Source organism: Balearica regulorum, chromosome 3 (genome assembly GCF_011004875.1).
Source record: "Balearica regulorum gibbericeps isolate bBalReg1 chromosome 3, bBalReg1.pri, whole genome shotgun sequence".
In the NCBI taxonomy this organism is placed as follows: Eukaryota; Metazoa; Chordata; class Aves; order Gruiformes; family Gruidae; genus Balearica; species Balearica regulorum.
Window position 1 is genome coordinate 12,615,843 of NC_046186.1, and position 22,494 is coordinate 12,638,336.

A 22,494-nucleotide genomic window follows, 5' to 3' on the forward strand; every position below is an offset into this window, starting at 1 on the left:
TTCCATCCCCAACAAACTGAGAAGTTATGCGAAATTTTGGACTGTTGCCACAACCTTGGAGACACTGAAAAAAGAGTTGGGTCTCCATCAAGAGGACAGTAATCCAGGGCCTTTTCAACTTTTCAGGCTCACACCTGCCTTCCACCCACGCAGCAGAGAATTATTATTTTTTTAAACCTGGGTCATTGGCACAATCTGTTTTGTCTTCTTGCAAAAGCCTTTCACATGTATTAAGACTGCTTTAACTGCCCAAGCTTTCTCTACTCTAGACTAAACAGCATAAATATTAAATAATAATATTATAACAATATCTCTCTTGAGCTTACCTATCCATTTTATCACACTACTTCTGCTTACCAGCCACTAAGGAGTTACTGGTTGATGCTAGTTTATTTACTGGAAAGAGCTCTATTCAAAACATATTCACCAATATTGCAGAAGAACATAAATATCCTTTTGTAACTAATACTTAAAAGGAACAATTTTTTCTCTGATCAGCCTTCACAATTAGATGCCCGTCAAAGGAATCACATAAACAGATGGGGTCCGACAGGCTTTTAATGTGTTTTCTTTTTTTGAGCTTCATAACGAAGCTCTTGCTCATAAACTTGTTAAAATGGGCTCATTTCCTTTCTCAGGATGTGATTTTCTCGTAACTGCTTTTTATTTTCTGTCTTGAGCAAAGCAGATGATTCATTTCTCCTTACCGATCACCACCTGAGTTTCACACACATGAAAGAAAGGCAATGGATTGGTGACAGCAATCATAGAGGTGACACAGATTTTTTTTTTTTTTCCCCTCCATCTGAATTCTCTAGGGAAAATAAGCATTTTCTAAAGAATACAGCTAAAACTGGATGGAAACAATTTTTTTGTGAATAGAAAATTCATTGAAAAAGGCTGTGACAGGGAGACTGACTTTATTTCTGAATCCAGCCCACAGTTGGTGGGAATTTTCCACAAAACAAACAAACTGAACAAAAACAAAACAAAAAAGGCAGGAGGGATTTTGGAACAGTGCATATTTCATTGTGGAATTTTCTGAGAGCATCTTGTTTCCAAAGATGCTGAAATGTTGCATTTCAACATATTCTAAAAAAACACTTTTTCATTGTGAAACTTTTTTTTTTATGTCAAACCAGCCTAAATTTAATTAGATGCAAAAGAATTAACCCCTCAAAATCAAATGAAACATTGAGTCAAGGAAAAAAAGCTCAACGAGTCTTAAATTACGGATTTTGTAAAACAATTTGGTTCGACATTCAAATAGAAAAATCTACAGAATCTAGAAAAATCTATTGTTTGCTGTAATAAATTATACTATTTTTTACATAACTATGACAGGACAGCACAGCGGATGATTAGTCCTTCCTCCCTCCCTCCCATACTAATATGTCTTTTTTTTTTTTCTTTTTCCTTAGTTCATTAAAGACACCTCATCTTAAACAACTTGGCCGAAATTAAATTCAGCTCTTCCAACAAGATCTCAACTTTTTCCACTTCTCTACAGTTAAGTCACCACTTTCCCAGCAACATGAGGTCTTCTTCAAGATCAGCACCCCATTTTTTACCACCTAGGGAAGGAGTGTGTAGACCGAGAGACAACTGCCGTCCTACGTAGCTTAAATGTCAGAAAGAGAAGCAAAAGAAGTGATGGAAACCAGAAGTGCTGGATGACAGAATGGCTGGCACAGGATCACATGACACTCCAAACAGATCCACGAGGGAAGATCCCAATCCTTTGTAGCCCAAAGCCGCTGCTCCCCACCACGAGAGCAATCTGCCCGAGCCAGCCCAGGTCCGTGCCCGATGGTCCGTGCCCGCCTGCACTGCAATACCTACAGTTTTCTCTTCCTGGTGGAAGCAGGATTGGTTCCCGATTCCTTCAATACAGTTATTCCCAAATGACCACCACAAAACGCTTAGCTGTCCACTTTCCCAGCACTTGAGCTGCCTTCACACTGCCAAAGATAATGTTTAATTACGGTGTTGAAAACTGACAGGATTGATCACAGAGATGGTTTTCTCCACACTGAGCTGTGTCAGATTCCAAACTCCTTTTCCAGCTGCTTTTTTTGACCACTTAATTAACAAGTGGTTCATCATCTGACTTGCCAAGAGAAAGATATCTCAATCTCCATGAAAGGAGTCAGAGATAGGAAAGAGTCAGCAATTTTTCTTTCCTGTCCTTATTTTTTTTTTTTTATGCTCAAGTGTATATATAGTTTCTTTCTGATGATTTTGTCCAACAAAGATCACTCTGATAACTGTGGAATTATTTGGGTGTGAGAGTTATTATTCAAATATTTTTGCCTGCCTTTTTTCACCGCACAAAAATCCATGTATTTTTCTTCTTGTTTTCTCCTCCATCTGAAAATAAATAATCAATCAGCCTATTTAAGGTTTATTGCAAGTGGGTTTTTGTATGGTGAACTAGATTTGTGATGAGGAAGTCACTTGCATTTTAAAGGAACTGGATACTGAAATTACATGTGGGAAAACAGGATTTTAGCAATACAAAGCATTTCTTCCTGACCTCATTCCCTTCACCCTTTCTTTTAGGTTTCTGAATAGCTGGGAACATTGCATGGATTATATAGCCTGGCACACGCTGTATGCCTAAAAGGGGAGTACATGTTGCCAAAGCCTTCTTGGATGCTGTAAAGTACAGAATTAAAAGGAAAAGAAAGACCGTGAAGTGAGCTAAACTGTCCCCTTCCCAAAATGTAGGAGTTGAGGACAGGAAAAGCTTCAAGACATGGGGGGTAGGATTTCACAACAAAGCATCTTTCCAGCACATCCTCTCTACAGACATGGCTCTTGCCATCAGCCCCTTTTTCCTGCTCTACTACTTCTTTCCAGCTGCTCTCATTGCATCTCTCCTCTGATTTCAGGACTGAAAATGCTTTTTAATTCTCGGGTAAGTTGGCATCCGATTGAGAAGGGCATTGTGGGTAGGGCACAGGAGGCTGCAGTCCATGCAGTGCAGCTATGCAGCAGAAAATCACTGGTGCAGAGATGCCATCTTCTTTCCACCCATCACCCCGAGCACAGAGTATGCAAGAGCTGCATGGCACATGCAGTGTGCAGATTGCCGACCCCGATGCCCAGACTCCTCCAACACTTATTTTCATATGGATTCACAGTGGCCCTGCAGGCTGTCTGAACACTAAATTTTCACCTAAATTTTGTTATGCTACTCCCATTCCTGCCCTGTCATTACTCCTATGACAAAGCAGAAAATCCATCATCTCAGTATTTGCTTTCAAGAAACCCTTGTGTCTTCTAAACACCTTCCAGATACCTTAAATATTCTTGGGATTAATTAAACTTTAAATGGGGCACATCATAGAGTTTTTCAGCAGGTGAGAATACAGTGAAAGCAAGCTGACAGAAACCAACGTTTCCGCTGCAAGTGCCTTGGCAAAGAAAGACCCACGTTCCTTCCCACTTGCGTGCTGGCACTGCAGTGGCTACTGGGATCGCTTTGCATGCACCGCACACCCCTGTAATGCAGCAACTCCTCAGCGAGTGCCAGCACGGTAGATTAACAGAGGTTACCTTTGGTGCCAGACTTCTAAAAGCCTGGACAATAACGCTTTGACAGCTGTCCAATCAGTCAGTATACATCTAGAAATATAAAATACCCAAAGCACTAGCCTCCCATTTACAAAGGCAGTCTAAAAACCAAGAGTACCTTACTGCACCAAAAGCTGCAACTAGAACAGAAGCAGATTAATACCTGAATTTCGATTAACTTTTCATTCACTGAACACTGCCACGACTTTAGTTTTGTGGCTTGAGATACATTAAATCTACCATACCTATGCATGAATCCGTATGTTGCTTAGGAGTGCTTCTGATGAGTTTTAAATTAATTCTCAAGCCCCATAACAGTATATTTGACATCACTCCAGATTGAAATGCTGTATCCTATCTTTTCCTTCAATTCTCTAAAAAAAAATCTCCAGATAAATATTGTCTATTATTTATTTTGATTCTTTAGTCAATACAAAAAATGCTAATGCAAAAGTGTGTGATGCCAAAGACAAAAAAACCAGAATTACAAAATAAATTTTAAAAAATTCAAGCACTGCCAACGCCCCACCCTCCAGCCATTTCTCTTTCCACACCTACAGCTAGAGCTAATTTAATCTTAAAAATATCCAGCAAGGAAACATATTGCTGTGGTTTTGGTAAGTTATGTTATTTCCTTTAAAAAAAAAAAAAAAAAGAAATAGTTGGAACAACATGAAAAATTATTGTCCCGAGGGAAGGGAGGTGTTTACAAAAAAGTCATGTTCGTTTTTAACCACCTTAACTTCAGTGTGCCCTTCATTTCATTCAACACTCTCCATCACCACAGAACAGCAAAATTGTTACTCCATCCCCTTCTGAAATATTTAGAGAAATAAGAAAAAAATGTGTTTTGCTTTCCACTCAGGAGGCTTACAAAGCCATGCTCTCAGACACCAGCATCCTTCTGGTTCATAAGGAATTCCTGTGCACTCAGTGAGCACTCAGCCAGTATTTTGACACCATGAGTGAGTTATCCACCATGGGGTTTTTTTCAAAAATCCATTCCAATGCATATTTGTCATACAAATATGCAAGCTTGCAACCTCATTTTCCAAAAAACAAAGAAATGGATACTTATTTGTGTACTTGAGGTTACACCACCTGGAATAAAATGCCAAACTTCTCTATCTGCCTGTCTCAGAACCTAAGCTGGTCTTCAAACAATGGATTTTAAAAAAACCATTCACAATTCAGGAGCAGGGAAAATCCCTTTCTGTGAAATGCATTGCTTTTTGACATTGTCAAAAAATAATATTTGACTAGAGAAATGGTTTTGAACTCTTTCATGCTTGTAGTTTCCAGATTCCTAGGCAATGGGGTAGAAGCTGCAAGGATGATTTATAGCATGTGCAGCACTTCAGAAACATCCAAACTCCAGTCAGCGTGAAAGGCAGAGACAGCATCACTTCCAGAAACTGACTTAGAGAAAAAGACATATTGTACCTGCATCTCAAAGCCTCTGGGAAGACAACATACTATTCCAGCTCATGGAATGGGTTCAAGGTTATACACAGATCTCTACCTGTGATTCAGTAAAAGCCCTTGGATTAACACAACGCAGAGTATCCTTCAAATGGCTGTTGCTAAATATCTGAACCTTGAACTTCTTCCTCGTTACTGCTTTCTCTCCCGGGTCTCTTGGAGGTGTAGGAGGGTGGTGACAGCAAATTCAGTGATATTATTCTACCTCCCCAAAGGCTACTTCATACAGATCTCATTATTTTGTCACCCAGCTCCATCCCTTTCTAGGGACAGCTGGCCACACACCTAATAGCCCTAGGAATGGTCTGTCGAGCCGTTCCCAAGGCTATAGGGGTCCCTCAGCCTACATGGTCAACCAAGAAGAGGTCAGTGTTAAGTGTGCACAGGAAGAAAGGGAAGCCCACTACTGGCACTTGTGCACAGTCCCTTGTTCCTCCTTAACACTGAGGCAGCTGCAACATTAAAACAGCAGTTGCAGCCAAAGAATATTTCTGCAATTTCTCCAAGCCCGGACTTTTTTCCAGCTCCGCAGCTATAATTCTAGGACTTGGCTCCACTATTATATTTATATTAATGCACAGGGGCAGATTTTACAACACATGGCACAGCAAGAATATTTTATATAGGTTACAGAAAGCCAAGAAATAATGCAAATTTGTGTCGCAAAAGTACTGTCAGCATATTGTGCTTGCCTCTTTGCCAACACCAGTTTGCTCCCTCTGGTATTTTATTATGTGGTTTTTTAATTACTACAGGAGACTGAACTTCAAATTGCAGGTCATTTCAGATTCTAACAGACAACTAGCCAGGTTTTTGGGGAAAGACCAAATTTTCTTGTACAGAAAGCTGGTTTTTAGCACTATTACACTGGATTAATTGTTAACCAGTTGCTTTCACTGACCAGCCTTCAGGCTTCAGAATGAATTCCTGTGTCTGGCTACATGTCAGCCAAATTCAGATGCCTACATCAGAAACACAGTTCTTCCTACATAACAGAGAGGGGAAGGATGGCACCTCCAGAGAATAATCAAGTCCCTACCTCTTGCTGTCTAGCACTCATCAGATCTGACTTCAGCTACCGAAAGGTCAGGCATCTAACCTAACTAAATCATATAGGCTTGTTGTATAGCCATCTTCAGATAGGACCCATCTACAGATAGGACCTTTGTATAGATAGGATGTGATGTCTCTATTGTTGTTGTTTCTCTATTGAGAGAGCAAGCCCAAATGACCAGCAACACAATAGCTGAAGTTAAGGGAAATGAATACTGCCCAAGGTGCTTTTCTGTCTCTGCTGATTCGTAAGAGATCTGAGGACAATGACACTAAATTAGGCTATACCAATCTCTACCATAGTCATATGCTAGTTAGAGTAGGTTTTGCTGTGGAAATAGTGACGAATGCTATAAAAAATTTGGTGACTTAGACAATATATATGCCATTAAATAGTAGAAAGTAACTAAAGATTAAACCATTGTAATTCAATGCCTTCTCGGGCTCTACCTTGAAATAATTTTGAAGAAGCAGTGAGAGCAGACTAGCTTCATAAGTCACCACATGAAGCTGCATGGTATTGGTTTTAATTCACAAAATACAGGACCAGTTAAGGTTCTCTTCCACCACCAGTCCTCATCTTGGGAACTCACTTCCTCGGCCTACAGGTTCATGGGCTTGTTGGCAATGCTGCAAAGTCTCTCCCTCACACTGATATATGTGATTTATGGAAAACTGATGTGTGTTTGTGGATGACAGAGTCTTTGACCTGCAGCCTTTGACCTGCTAAAACCCCAAGCAAAGACTGCCCCCTCCACTATATTCATTGAAAAGACAGGAGATGTAGATGGTTTCTCAGGGAAAGTGTCTTATTTTATATGTAATCTAATTATATTATACACCTAAATTAAGTCTGCCCAGAGGGCATATATATAATTGCATATAAACTATATCCACCCCCCCTAGGAGCTCTGCCTTTTACCCCTTAACAACCTGTAGCAGCTATCAGCCTATACCACAGTGAATTACCACTCCTTGTACCACCTTAGTTGTCCCAGTCAGGTGGGAAAGCAATGCCCAGAGTGGAAGTCAATAATAAAGTCTTGTAATTTGTCTAGAGACACACAGTGACTTCTTCTTCTGTTAGATTGTGCTTGGACCATAGGCTCATCATGAAAAATTAACTATAACTACACAAGAAATTAAAAAAGAAGTCTCAGCAATTCATGACATTGTGCTATGCTTAGAAGAGACGCCGCAATTATTGTGCAGCGGAAAAATGCTGAGATGGTTTTAATGGCATCAGCTGTCTCTCAATTGACAGAGCATAAACATTCCAGAAACACAACCAACAGCACTGCAGCCATACAGCACCAGACAGCAATGTTTACTGATTGCGACCGAGCTCTGCTATCAGCCACAAATTGCACATCCAGCACAGGGTTATTCTGATTTTGTTTGAGAAATGTCCTCTTTTGGATGAAGAGGTATTAGCAGCTTCACAAACACTGTCAGCTAATCAAAAAATATTAGAGAGACTCCCCACAGCTTAGTGGTTTTCTGTCACTTGCTCTAGATGTTACGAATGTGTGGAAATGAATAAATGTATTAATACACAGCAGCCTGTCAGGAGCCCTTGGCATGCCACAAGCCCGTGTACTGCCTTTGCCAGTCAAATCTGCCTGATACTCTCAGCATTCCCTGACAGCAACCCGTTCGCACAGGAGTTGGCACGGAGTCTGCTTTTAAATGGTAATATTTCGCATTATGGTGCCCAACACTAATTTCTACCTAAGCCATAAGTGATATTTCATTTACAGGCCTGACGCAGATGTGCTGTTTATTTAGCTCATGGTTATGCTCATTGATTTGAGCCACATCATTGTGACTTTTCTTACAAAAAACCCCACAGCCCGTAGGTGTGTTCATCACTGCTTACATACACAGCAGGAGTGCTCACTAATTTCATCCCCACTAAGTTCTGCCTGTTGCCAGCCAGGTGGATGGAACGTGCCTTTCTGGACTCGGAAAGACCCTCGTTCTGGGTCAGAAACAGGACTGCTGGACCGCAGGCTGGGTGGGAAGCAGGAGGGGATGCGAGGCAGAAAGGGAGTAAAAAGAAGAAATAAAGTGAAAACAAGTGACGACTCTTTCTGTCAACTTCTAAGGTCCTCGCAGGCTTTTCTGTCATTCTTTTTGATCGACAGCTCCCTACCTTCCCTCGTTTCTCTTTTCTCATTCCTCTACATTGGCCTTTTCCCTCTTCTAACCCAGACCACAAACGGTGGCAGTGACAGAGCCTGTTCCCAGCAAGGCATGAGCTGTGCGCCGTTGGGCGATACCCCCCGCCAGTTGGAAGCTGCTCAAACGGCACCACAACGCAGCGCAGTGGTGTCTTCCCGTGCTACACGAGGGAAAACCGCTGCAAAGAGGAGGCTACTCTGGAAATACTGGATATCGAAAGGGAAGCGTTTGCCATCAGGACAAAGAAACTAATAACGTGCCAGTAAACTGTTCTGTGTAAAGATAAACAAATCTCTCCCATACAAAATGGGATGCATATCTGAACGGTAACCTTTTCTGCGCTTTGGTGTCCGAAACAGAGAAGCTGGGTGGAGAGGATTTAGGAAGCATTTTTAAAGAGAAAAACATGTGGTTCAGGAATACAAAACCAATAGACAATCTTCCTCCTGTTGACACTGATATTACATATCAATAATATGTAACTGTAGACCAAGGACAAATTAAATAAGAAACAATCCCCTCTTGTGCTTATTTCTTACGAGTAAATTCTTCTACTAAAAACTGTTAATGGCAGGAAGAACATGCAGTAACTCAGTATTTGCTCTCATCTGCTTTCTTCTGGCACTCAAGACTTGTGACACTGTCCAGCACCAGTGCATGGTACACGAACGCAGCTCTGCCTTGAGGGAAGTATCTTTTGGCATGAAACATGGCTCACATCCTGCTCCCAGTTACACCTGTGTGAAACCAAGGTGCTGGATTTATTCCAGCAAAGGGAACAGAAAACAACGAAGCCATTTTTTAAGATAGAACTGATTTGAAAAAAGTCGAGATCTCATCACAGAAATCAAAATAATGTACACTGCACAATACCTAGATACGTACTTTACCTTCTGATATGTTCCTAAAGACATACCTCACTTTGCTGCAAGCTGTATGTATACATAAGAAAAGTCAGAGGAACTTAAACTGTGTCACAGCCTTAAGATTGATTCATGTGTTTGATCAAGAATTTATCAGTTGTATGACAAATTACCAGTCAGTAAATTTTAATACAAAAACTTGTATACTCTGTGATCCTTGGGTAATGCTTGATATATAAAATGAGATTTTTCAGTAGCAGGGGTTTTTTCAACTATTTAATACAAATCTCTTGCAGGTTTGGTTGCATTACAATACTTTTCATTGCTTTTGAACTTCTGCAGCAATGTAATATATCTTTATATGGAGACTACCAAGAGAGTTTCTTTGGACAGAGAGCAATTTTTATGCTGTTATTCTGCTGGTTCCTATCAGATTCATATGCACATAGATATTTAATATTTTATACTATTGCATCTTTTTAATGTTAATTGTTCAAGCAAGAAAAAGAAAAACCCACATTTAGGCTAACTTTCCTTTTTGGTATGCCTGCACTATGGGAAGAATTAGCCTTAATTATCTGTGAAGTATCATATACACTTATGACTCTCAGCAAGTAATAACCCAAATTTTGAAGTCTGTCCAAAACTCAAAATACTTTAAGTCCCCCACCACTACGTTGGTGCACAGCAGTCCTGAGGGACACCTCTTTCCAAGGCACAGGTTGACTCATCCTGTTCTGTTTTATTTCTCCATCTCAGTAAAAGGTTAGAGCTCTGTGCTTCAGTAAATATAAATGCACCTCAGCTACTTATTTAATGTATTTTGCAATAGAAAACCTGGCTTGCACCTGAAAAGTCAGCCCTCTGCAGTGGCTAAACAGATTGCCATCTTCTGTTTTTAACCAGTCTTGAATTCAACTCCTACTGAGTTTGATCTGCCCAAGTAGAAACTCAGTAAGGGCTTCAGCATTTGGCCCAATAATAATGATAATAATAATAATGAAAAATAAAAAAAATAAAGTGAAGCCTCTCTTGAAAGAAAATATCAACATCACAGTATCTTCGCTTCTCTGTTGCCCAGCATCTAATTTAGTGACTAGACAAATGAAAGAAAATGAGTGTTCAGAAACACTATGTACTTCTATAAGGTCCTTGAGTTTCTCCGGCACTCCTTTATGCTAGGCTCAAGGGCTGGCTTTCCTTTTAAATAGCCCTAGAAGATCCAGTTTGAACTAGAGCAGGATTAGCTGGCTGCATAAGAAATCCCTGGAGAGGAGAGGAACTCGCAGACCTGCAGCACTCTGCCAGGCAACGAGCACCGCTCCAGCCCATAGTACAAACCAGGAAAGCTGCCACCACCAACAGATGAGCTTTAGAGAAAGCAGCAGAAATAGTTTCATATACCAGTGCTCACATGCAGTACCCCCCTACATCTCTGATGGGTTATATATAGTAGAGGAGAGCATGTCTGCACATCTCCACTGCTTGGCATTACAGCCCTGGACTGAGAACCAGTGCAGCCAAGATGCTGCTCACATTTGCTCCTACCACTGAGGCAGTAACCTCCAGCAAAGGAGCAGTGCTGACGACAAGGAGCAATAACTTCTACAGACCACCACAGATGTTTGCTTCAGTGCCCACAAAACAAAGCCTCTGGGGAAACCATCAGGGTGGTCTTAATCACAGCAGGATCTTCTCCAGACACCAGAATTGCTCAGGTTTGCAGTGGCAGAAGACGTGGCTAAATGGTACAATAAGCTCCTGTCCTGCCTACACCCAACGCTTCATCTTGGGACTCGTGATTTAGACCCTTTAGGACCTGATACAGCTTGGCCATGTGGAACACTGGGAAAAGTATAGGCACAATGGAATTAATTTATTTTAACAAACTAAAAATGTATTGTGCTTTTGGAAAGAAATTCATAAATATTATGCTTCCATGGAGTAAAAACAATATGTACCAATATATTTTCTGTCCCAACTTAGGAAATGGGTTCCCAACTCCAATATTACATAAATGTGTTAGTGAGCACAGTTTTACATGTAGATAATTCCTTCTTTTTCCTGATTTATTTGCGGGTACAAACTTTACTGACTTCTGTGATAGTTCTTACATGTTTGTAATATATCTCTACCTGAAGAACAGCAAATTATAAAAGCAGATTCTGCATAAGCTATCAGATTGCTGCAGGGGAAAAAAACAACCAACAAAACAAACAAACAAAAAAACCCCACAAAGCCAAACAATCACTGATCTCACATTTTGAACTGTTTTCCTGACTTCTCCTCCCCAAAAATGCATAACGTTAGTTGTGTAAAATCTAAGCCACCATATGAGGCATATTTTAAAGCCTCATATAAACAATGAAGCTTTTATGGCATCCTCAGAGCAAAGAATGTCCAAATATGGCTGAGAGTTAAGTACCCTGAGAATTAACTGCTCTTAATAAATTCACTGAAGTTTGTAAGTCCACATTTACCAAGAATCAGAAGAGAAATAAAGGGAAGAGAACGTGATTCAACTCATTTTCCTGTACCATTCTCTAAAGATGTTGTGTTATAAATATCCTCCATATCTTCGATGCTGGAGGCATCTGTTGAATCTTGGTCACTGACTACAATTCCTACTGAAGAAAGGCTAGAAATAAAGGAGTGCATCTTTTTTGCATAAATATCCCTAATGTTAAAATAAGGTAGGTCGTTACATTTCTCTTTGCGATCATTGTTGCATTGGTCTGGATCGATATCTTTTTGTTTTTGATAGTACTTAGAAAACTTATTGAAAATAATGGTGATTGGAAGTGCTACCACTAGTATCCCACAGATAATGCACAGGGTGCCAAGCAGCTTTCCAGCAAGCGTGACCGGGTAAGTGTCCCCATAACCAACAGTGGTCATGCTAATGGTTGCCCACCACCAGCAAACAGGGATGCTGTGCAGTTCTGATGAGTCATCATCTTTCTCCACTGAGTAGACAAGCACTGAAAAAATAGAAATCCCAACAGACAAAAACAAAAGCAGAAGTCCAACTTCCTGGTAGCTATGTCTCAAAGTGGCCCCTAAAGATCGCAGTCCTACAGAGTGCCTGGCCAGTTTCAGGATGCGAAATATCCTCATTAACCGCAGGATCTGAACCACTTTCCCCATATTTTCAATATCTTCACTTTCTTCTTCCTTTGTGTCCACAGCCAAGGTGGCATAAAATGGGATAATAGAGACAAAATCAATGATATTCAGTGGTTTCTTCCAGAACTTCTTTTGACTTGGAGCGGTGATGAGCCTGATCACTAGCTCAGCAGTGAACCAGATGATGCACGTAATCTCCACAGCTTCCAGCACAGGGTCTTCAATCTCCCTGTCATTGGCATCCAGCCTTTGAAACTCTGGCATGCTGTGAATGCACATCGCCACGATTGATGCCAGGACAACACTCAGGGATGACACGGCAATTAACTTGGCAGACAAGCAGTATGCAGGATTTTCCATTCTGACCCAGATCTTTTTTCTTATTTCACCAAAACACAGATTGTCAAACTTTTCCAGCTCTTTATCAAATATGGATGACTCTTCATTAGAGGAGTCTATACTTCTGTCATTGCTCTTCTGATCCCAGTCTTTCTCAGGACCTTCTTCTTTCCTTTCTTGGTACCGATTGCTGCAGCAAGAATCAATAAACAGCTCATTTATCCCCCAGTATTCTATTTCCTGGCAGAAGGAAAAGACACAAAGTTCTTCCATGACATGAAGTTTGCCCGTATAGTAAAAATTCAGAACGTATCGGAACAAGGAAGGATTCCTGTCAAAGTAATATTCTTTGTCTGCAACACTATAATCATCACACAGTTCCAGAATAGCCTCTTCTGAATGGCATTTGAGAAGCTTCCCAAGTCTAGTATGGGGAAATCGGAGCAAGGTGCTTTGATCCACTGATTGCTTAAATCCACCTACATTCAAATTGATAAGTTCTGCATCTTTGCCAGGTCTGCGGAAAAATTCACCATAAACCATTTTGAACAGAAGAGTTCCACTGCTGGTGCCCAATGAGATTACATTGAACCTGAAAAGAACATAAGATATTGTTAGAGCATTTAATTTGGTTTTGTTCTTGTGACACATTGTTTTTTCCATCTCTGGTTACTGTGAAATGCTATAACAAAAAAGAAGCGAAATGATGAATACCATTACTCAGCATTTCACAGAGGTAGGTTTAAATCAGTTTGATGGTTTAACATAGCTTTAGCAAATTTGAAAGCAATAGGTTCTGGTTTAGTTCGCCTTAATTTTTTCTAGTGTGGAGGAAGAATCCCTAATTCATCAGTAAACCAATCTCTGTTCTACTATCACATTGAAATTAATAGTCATGAAATAAGTTCAGTTCAATGATGTAAAAAATCTTTAGTTTAAAGACACAAAACTTGTCAATCTATCAAAACATTTAGGACAAAGCTTATGAGCAGGTGTCTCTCAATTATGGTTTCAGTAGAGCTGTATTGATTTATATGATGTTGCAATTTATAACCCACTACTTTCAACATTATCTGCTTGAACGTGGACTGCAATTACTTCTGTTGTCATATCAATTAATTTCTTTCTAGAATCATCCACAGAACAGCATTCTGTAGTCTCAAAAACATATCAAATGTGCATTTGAAGTTTTTCAATTCTTGACTTCAGAGGTTTTTCTAGTGCATATTGGGGTATCTGCCTCCCCTCAAGGTATTTTTCTAACTGCCTTTCTACTCACCTGGAGTGTCACAACCCTCTTATGACCTTGGTCAGTTCCAGAAGCTCTTCCTATCCTGCCACAGCGTAGTCACAACCACTACAGTAATGCTGAGAATTTGGTGTTGAAATATCATTTCTTGAAACAGAAGCTTCCAGAGACGGAACTTCCACAGAAATTTTGCCTCAGCAACTAACTGTGGATGCCTGCAGATAGACAGAAGGACATTTCAATGTTTCCACAATTTACTGTAAGTTAAATCATTCAGCTGAAACTGAATTCAAAAGGGCAGATATTGTTACTAGCAAATAGGTTAAATTTTCAAAACTTAGCTCTTCCTTCCCTTCTAAGGAAAATCTTCAAGCCAAAACTGGCAGTTCTTACACTTGTCATGAGATTACATATAACTTCTGATCATGAGGACAGTATTTTATTTTTTTTTGATCTCTGACACTTCAACATTAATTGATGTATACTAAGCTAATTTATTTCACTTTAATATGGAAGTCAAAGAATTTTAAATGTGAAAAGAGAGCATCGTAATTCTCCAGTCCTAACAGATAGACTCATATCATGCAAAGAAATTGCTTTGGTGCTTTTTAATGGCTTGGAAGCTACTCAAGGAACAGACAGTAATTTCTGTACCTGTCCATCTTTCAGTGCCTCCTGCAATAGCACCAGTTATGATTCAGAGTTGGGACATGTTAGAGTTTGAATATTTTTTACTGCTCCTCAAGGTCTCCTGACTCAGTTAATGAAGGTCATTCAGGTTATATCTATTTCCCTGTATACAGTGTGTGCACCATGGTTGCATCCCTGCTGTAGGTTGGCATGAGAGAGGAGCACCAGCACTGCTTCGCATAAAAGAAACCTGGGCATTTTCCTCAAACAGGTGTCACTGTAGACTTTAATAAGTTTCAGAATGGATGGTTGGGATACTGGGCCTCAAGGATGAGCCCCACTTTACACCACCAGAACAAGTAGGAGGCAAAAGAAAAAAATAACACCACCCCACAATCTTTATTCGCTGTCGGCTTCCAGACGGGGTGAGAACAGAGAAGTAGATCACTGGGAGCTCATGGTGGCAGGGTTTCAGGGCACAAGTTCAGGCACATCAGGTTTTAATATAGATCCATTTTTTCTGTTTAGGAGGAGGTTACAAAGGACTTTCTGAGCCAAGATCTTCTCGCTCACCACACCTTTAACTTCCCACACACAAGGGTTTCTTCAGAATTGTCACAAACATTACTAGAGATCTACTCAATGCTATTCTCTCTTACAATTTTCCTTGTGTTATTTTGATAGTCCTTCATACAAGTAGTAACACAGGGTCTGATGCCTTAAACCTCATATATTCTACTTTTGCTTCTTCATGGAACTCATTCCAGCCAAAGCTACTGAAAATCTCATAGTAATCTCCCTGTGTATAACAACTGACATGTATAACACACGAACAACCAGGCCCAGAAGATGCTGAAACTACGTATTTGCTCTGGTAATTAATTCTGCAAAACCAGATCTCTATCCAGAGTGAGCTTTATTTATATAGTGAAAGAAAAATATTATTTTGAAAAATGGGAAGAAGCATTTCTTTTTCTGGCCTCACTACAACCTCCTTTAAACAACTTATCTTAAATCTAAATTAGTTTGAAACATTAATTTTACTGTGTGCATAGCCTACCATACAATCAAGATAAAGTTCTTGTTCTGCTAAGACACAGGGGGATGGGGAAAGCACTATAAGAGACGTGCTGTTTTCTAAGCAAAACAGACAATAGTCAGTTTTTATGGCATGATATGCTGTGTACATAGAAGTGATGTTACACCTTAAGATGCAGTTTGAAGACAGGTATTTACTAGCTAACAGAATGGTTGTAAGACACAGTTGCTCCGGGCATTTCCCAAGGCTCAGCTTTTAGGATTATTAAGACATAAAATAAAAACACTGATCACTATTCACAGATGAAGGGCAGCAGGACTCAGCTGATAAACAGTACCACACTTCACTCATGATCTAGAGCCAAGCTGTGTTTTACAACACTATAAATTAAAAAAAAATAAAAAAACCCTCATGGACCTGGGTGGCTGGAGGTCAATGTATATTCAAAACCAAAAGGACTCTATTTATTGATTAATTTAAGGGAATAAAATCTCTACCTCACTTTCAGCAGTTCATTAAGATGAGAGCACTAGCAATGTAAGCTAGTACTAAAAAAAAACAGGCAAGATCTCAGATTATCGGGGGGGGCAGGGGGGCTTCTGACCATAACAAAAACAAAGCAAGTTTTACTCAGAAATAACTAAAGCAAGAACTTAGTGCTCAGCAAATCCTTAATACACTAGATTCTGACTTACTGTTGAGACAGCAATATAAAACCATATTGATTATGCAGATGATATTCATAATGGTGCCTCCCTGTAATTGCTCTGTATAATAAATTCAGTGAGCAACAATTTACTGCTTTGTTTTGAGGGCACTGTAGTCATAATTTGTGCAAGATGCAGAGAGAAAATGGATCTTGCTTAGGAAGGCCATGATCCGGAACCTGCTATAATGCTACTATTAAGCAATTTTTAGGTTAAGGGAAGAATGCACAGGAAATTTTCACGATAACTATGTGAAAAGGAAGTTCATGATCTGAAGAATGTCTTATTTGACTTGCAGGCACCTTCATCCCTGAGCCATGGACCAGGACACTGTTGTGCCAGGCACCATCAGAACAATTTGTGGCATTTAAACAAGTGACTCCAGCAACAGGGCAAAGACCACAGATGACAATTTCTGTCTCAGCACAATGTGCTCTCTACTCAAGGGAACCCTTTACTCACTCAACCAACCTTTTTTTTATTCAAGGGTAAAACTGTGCTCAGCTGGAAACGATGTTTTCCTGGAGTGCCAAAGCCCGTCTCATGAACACCCTAAGAACACAGGGCTACCACAAACTTTGCAACTCTCAACTTGCAATTCAGCATTAACTTCTTTGATCTTCTGTAAACAACATGTATTCATATATAACATAATAAAGTGCTAACCATTCCAAAGCACACGCTTCTTGCCCTGGAGAGAGTATAAGAGAGAAAGCAAATACGTACCAGATGTTAGTTACTTTGTTCCTTTAATTGCTTCAGTTGTTTCAATGAACTACTGGTTAAGAACTCATATAGAATAGAAAATGAAACAAAACACAAAAGAAAGATGCTTACTGGAAGAATCAACATTATTTTCCAAGATGACGAAAAAAACCCAACAAATAGAAGTTCCAAATGTTAAGCTTGAGGGCCAAATAAAAGCCAGTCATCAGGAAAGCTGTGTGAAAAGGATACAAATATTAAAATAAAAAACAAATTACCAGATCCAACTCTTCCCAATCTAATTTGGAGATGGGCCGTAGCCAGCACTTCTGCAGTCATACATTGTTGGTGAGGCCACAGGCCCATTGTCTGGCTTGGAAGGGGGATTGCAAATTTCTGGGCTTTTAGCACGTTGTGAAATCCCTAAAGCTCACAACAGGAGAGTCACAGAGACAGAGTTTGTATGTACGGTCCCTTTGAGAGAGCTATGCCACACATGTATAACATACCCCAAAATGCTGCTTTCTAACCTCTTCTGGAACACACCCCTAAAAGATTTTCAGTGCCAGTGTGGATCCCCATACTGCAAATTTATTTGGCAGCAAAGTTTCTCCTTCTCAGTTACCTTTTACGTATTCTCTACACAAAGTCCCTGTACTCTGTAAGGTCCTACATCACAAGCTTCAGTACATCTTTTTTGACGTGTTGCACATTTGAGCATGGTATTACCTCAGCTACTGGTAATTCCAAACTGGGACAGTTTCAGCTTTTGTTAGCATTAATCTGTCTGTGATTATCCAGGCACAATGGAAAGAAAGTTTAACTGATTTACAGTAGGATAGACTATGTTGTGCTTTGCTACTTAAAATATTCAAAGACAGCACATCCCTACAGATTTTTCTACCAGTTTGCTTCATAGCTATGTTGTCTATAACCTCACCTCCTGCTTGCCACACAGTAACACTTCATAAACCTTTCAGGACTAAGAAAACTCACATTTCAGGATGGTTTCCTCTAAGTTGAAGGAATATAAATAAAAAGGGCCTAGTCCTGCTCACACTGAAGAGGGATACAATACTGATGTGAACTTGAAAGGGCATGCAAATCCCTGTAACTCTGCAAAATATTCAAACAGCTCAAGGATATTTTTTTTTCCCAAAGAATCTGATGATCTTGGTAGATTTCCATTTTAGGATTCCCAACTCATAAAACTGAATTTTGAGCAAATCCACTTGAAAGAGTTTTATTTTGGCACCCAACCATCTCTGGGCACCAGATTTTGCCACCTAATGATGCAGACAACCACTTAGGCTCTAACTTCTGCTAATTTCCTGACAGTTAAGAGCTTCTACAAATCACCCTAGTTACACACGAGCAGCTTTAGACACCTAAGTACTTTTAAAAAAGCTGTGGATATGACCCAAACAAACTTCTGCTCAGGATCAATATTTTCACTGATTTTTTAAGTGTTTGAATTTTTCCACTTGTCATAGGGCAAATACTTGTCTAATGCACCACCTAAAAGTACTGTCTATACTTTCTGACTCACTGAGCATAGTAAAACAACTAAATGCATGTATAATTTACTTGATCAATCACAATTAAGGATTTGGACTGAAATCCAGTTAGTATGACTTAAGCTATTGCCTGTCAGCTGGGCAGTAATAACTGCTTTAGCACACATAATTAAGCCTGAAAAAATGTAAGAAAGACGATATTACTTGGCACAGCCTCTTTCCTTCTGATATAAGCTGTAACCATCAACTCTCCTTTATAATATTTGACACAGCTACATTAACTGTAAAATCATTCGCAAACAGTCTGCGGAGGCAGAGGTTAACTTAAATAAGGCATCTAGCACAAATAGTAAGACCATCTGAAGAAACTGCTCAGTGGTTATGGACATTCTGTGAGGCACACAGGATAAATTCATCCGCTAAATTTTTTGCTCAGTTGTAATTTATATTGTATATTTCATTGGCAGTGACATCCTTTATCCAGAATATTGCATTAAAACGCCATGAAAATAATAGAATTATGCAACTACATTTCTCTTAAAATGCATTCAGTACAACCTCCCAGAAGACCTTAGGTAAATAAAGTTTGAGTTGAAACACCCAGGGCCAAATTTTGTTCTGATGTTACTTGCACGTAAGCCTATTTGGCTAAGTTCATCCCTGGTACAATTCTACTGATGTCACCAGACTGTTTTAGAAACTGAACTTGCGCCAAATGTTCATGCATCTTTGCAATAAAACGGAGCTCAGAAAGAAATGATCATCATTTGGAAACAACAGTAGCTGCTAGGATCTCTGCTGACAATAAAATGTAAAATTATTTAAATATCTGTACCTGTGGAAAAATAGTCTTCAAGGCAAAATGTTTTGTTTTTTTTTTTTTTAAAGTCACCTCCTCCAAAAGCCTGCATAAGGAAGAAATCAAGCTACTGTAACTCAGAGGAAAAGAACACAAGCAAGAATAGAAGAATAAGTATCTCCAGCCCATGGTTCATGCCACTTAGCTTAGGCACATGTTGTCAGGTGAGGTGAATCACCAGAGGTGGGGGCCATCTCTGTATTGACGAGATAAGCAGCCTATATAACCAGTGTCATAAGGTGTCTAACTTGCATGTGGCTAATACTAGGTAAAACGAATCTTCCCACAGTGAAATTCTGCCAATTTTCACTATGAGGATGCTGGCAAGGACAGAGTATATGCCAAGGGGTGGGTATGAGAAAGGGGCAAGGGAAAAAAGCGCTGGCTGTAGCATCAACATGACAGACAGAAGCTGCTTTGGGAATGCAGGCTGTGATCTCAATTGCTTTCTCATATACATCAAGATCTAATACCACCCAGTTATTAGAATGTCATCTTGTAAAATGATTAAAAGGAAAAAAAAAAAAAAAAAAAGGAAAAGGTATCCTAACTTGAAAAGCTCCTGGAGATAACACACATTATGACAGTTCACAAGGCTTGCACCTTGCAACATTCCCAAAGGCTCTGCAATTTATATTTTGTTCATATAAACTAAAAGATCATTATCCACCTTAACTAAGTGGAATTGATAGAGTCTACCCATAAATCCCCACCAGTTAAGCAGAGTTAAAATGCTGCAGTTACCACACTTGCTGGCTTCCACAGACAGATGACCACACTGAGCATTTCCTTGAGCTATATTGTCCCAGCTGCTGAAGTTCACAGAAACATTTAAGAAAATGAGAATATCCCAAAGCCATTATTACAACCAGGTCAGCATTGTTGTGGTTTCACAGTAAAATAAATTGACTCTGTCTCCGGGTTAATTTTTTGGCAATAATCTTGTTTGACAGGTCATCTTAATGACACCCATCAAGAGCACAGTTTCAAAACAAGTACTGTTTGAAGCTAACACTGTAACTTTTAGGTCAAAGGATCTCTGCCATGAGGGCAGTTTCAATACATCTTTCCTCAAATTAATATTCTGTACCCCATTTTCCACTAAGTCCTCCATTGTTTCCATTGAAGTACTTCTCCAATAAGCATGATCAACACAAGATCCTATTCATAGAATCACAGAATCATAGAATGGTATGGGTTGGAAGGGACCTCAAAGATCATCTAGTTCCAACCCCCCTGCCATGGGCACCCTCCACTAGACCACGTTGCCCAAAGCCCCACCAGCCTGGTCTTAAACACTTCCAGGGAGGGGGCATCCACAACCTCTCTGGGCAACCTGTTCCAGTGCCTCACCACTCTCACAGTAAAGAATTTCTTTCTAACATCTAATCTAAATCGACCCTCCTTCAGCTTAAACCCATTACCCCTTGTCCTGTCACTACACTCCCTCATAAACAGTCCCTCACCATCTTTCCTGTAGGCCCCTTCAGGTACTGGTAAGCCGCAATTAGATCTCCCCGGAGCCTTCTCTTCTCCAGGCTGAACAACCCCAGCTCTCTCAGCCTGTCCTCACAGGAGAGGTGCTCCAGCCCTCTGATCAGCTTTGTGGCCCTCCTCTGGACTCGCTCCAACAGCTCCATGTCTCTCCTGTACTGGGGCCCCCAGAGCTGGATGCAGTACTCCAGGTGGGGTCTCACCAGAGCGCAGTAGAGGGGCAGGATCACCTCCCTCGACCTGCTGGTCACACCTCTTTTGATGCAGCCCAGGACACGGTTGGCTTTCTGGGCTGCAAGCACACACTGCCGGCTCATGTTGAGCTCCTCATCAATCAGTACCCCCAAGCCCTTCTCCTCAGGGCTGCTCTCAATCCATTCCCTGCCCAGCCTGTGGGATTGCGCCGACCCACGTGGAGGACCTTGCACTTGGCCTTCTTGAACTTCATGCAGTTCACATGGGCCCACCCCTCCAGCCTGTCAAGGTCCCTCTGGATGGCATCCCTTCCCTCCAGCGTGTCGACCACACCACACAGCTTGGTGTCATCAGCAAACTTGCTGAGGGTGCGCTCGATCCCACTGACCATGTCGCTGACAAAGATGTTAAACAGTGCCGGTCCCAGTACCCACCCCTGAGGAACACCACTCGTCACCGTTCTCCACTTGGACATTGAGCCATTGACCACAACTCTGAGTGCGACCATCCAGCCAATTCCTTATCCACCGAGTGGTCCATCCATCAAATCCATGTCTCTCCAATTTAGAGACAAGGATGTCATGCGGGACAGTGTGAAATGCCTTGCACAAGTCCTATTGTTACACCTATTGTGGTAATTTTGACCACTAGTGGTCAAAAACATCTGATACATGATCCCAGCGTCAGACACTAGGAAAAAATTACATGGAAAAAAGACACATCGACATATTTCTTAAAAATAACTCTGCATTCTCCTTTCATCACTGATTAGTCTAGAGTCTAAAGAGGTCCTCAGTGGAACTGTATTTCACTCATAGAGTGCTTTCAAAAGTTAATTACCCAAGCAAATCAGATGATGCAAATACCCAGACTGGGAAAGCAGCATGCCTGAGGTCACACAGCAGATCGGCTGTCCAGAAAGAAGCGCACCCCACCTCCCCCCACACCATTACCCTCTTCGCAGTCTCCTCAGTAGCTATCACATACCAGACCAGGTACTGGTACCCTGAGACACAAGATCGGGTACTTGGGCCCAGAGCCAGCAGTAAAATGCATTCGGACAGACCAGCCCTATAGCAGATAATTAAAAAAAAAAAAAAAGTGATTTATAGGAGTCCCCTCAGACAGAAAGGACAGTCTCTAACTGGACTCAGTGGCAGGTTCAGTAGCCTCTGTTTAACACATCTGCTGCTGCTGTTATCCAGCAAAACTACTCAACTGGCCTATTAATGATCCTACGCAAGCTCATTTTTCCTGAAATATGATATCTTCAAATATTTCTTCATTAAAAAAAAAAAAAAAGCACATTTAGCTAGAGTAGAAAATCTAAATATTATTCCTGCATTTATAGTGCAGTTTCAAGAGTCAGTGGTTGTACTGAGAGGCTATGATGGCAGAGGTGAGAAACTGCACAATCTATCCCACCATTACAAGCCCTCCAGGGATAAAACAATTAGACATGATATTTTTTTT

The 22,494-nt window shown here is 40.5% G+C and overlaps 1 protein-coding gene across 2 annotated transcripts in view; it reads right to left on the minus strand.

The window, feature by feature from the left end:
• Positions 1-2,563: 2,563 nt before the first annotated feature.
• The window catches only part of KCNS3 (potassium voltage-gated channel modifier subfamily S member 3), a 30,862-nt gene continuing 10,931 nt past the window's right edge, over positions 2,564-22,494 (minus strand). Inside the window, exons 2-4 of one of the 2 annotated variants that reach the window (XM_075750560.1) lie at positions 13,906-14,090; positions 11,699-13,218; positions 2,564-9,035 (exon numbers count right to left, since the gene is read on the minus strand). In XM_075750560.1, the coding sequence (XP_075606675.1) occupies positions 9,013-9,035; positions 11,699-13,169 (1,494 nt within the window). In that variant the 5' untranslated portion in view covers positions 13,170-13,218; positions 13,906-14,090 and the 3' untranslated portion in view covers positions 2,564-9,012. Of the gene's footprint in view, positions 9,036-10,090; positions 13,219-13,905; positions 14,091-22,494 lie in introns of those variants that run through there. The other variant, XM_075750561.1, reaches the window with a different exon arrangement.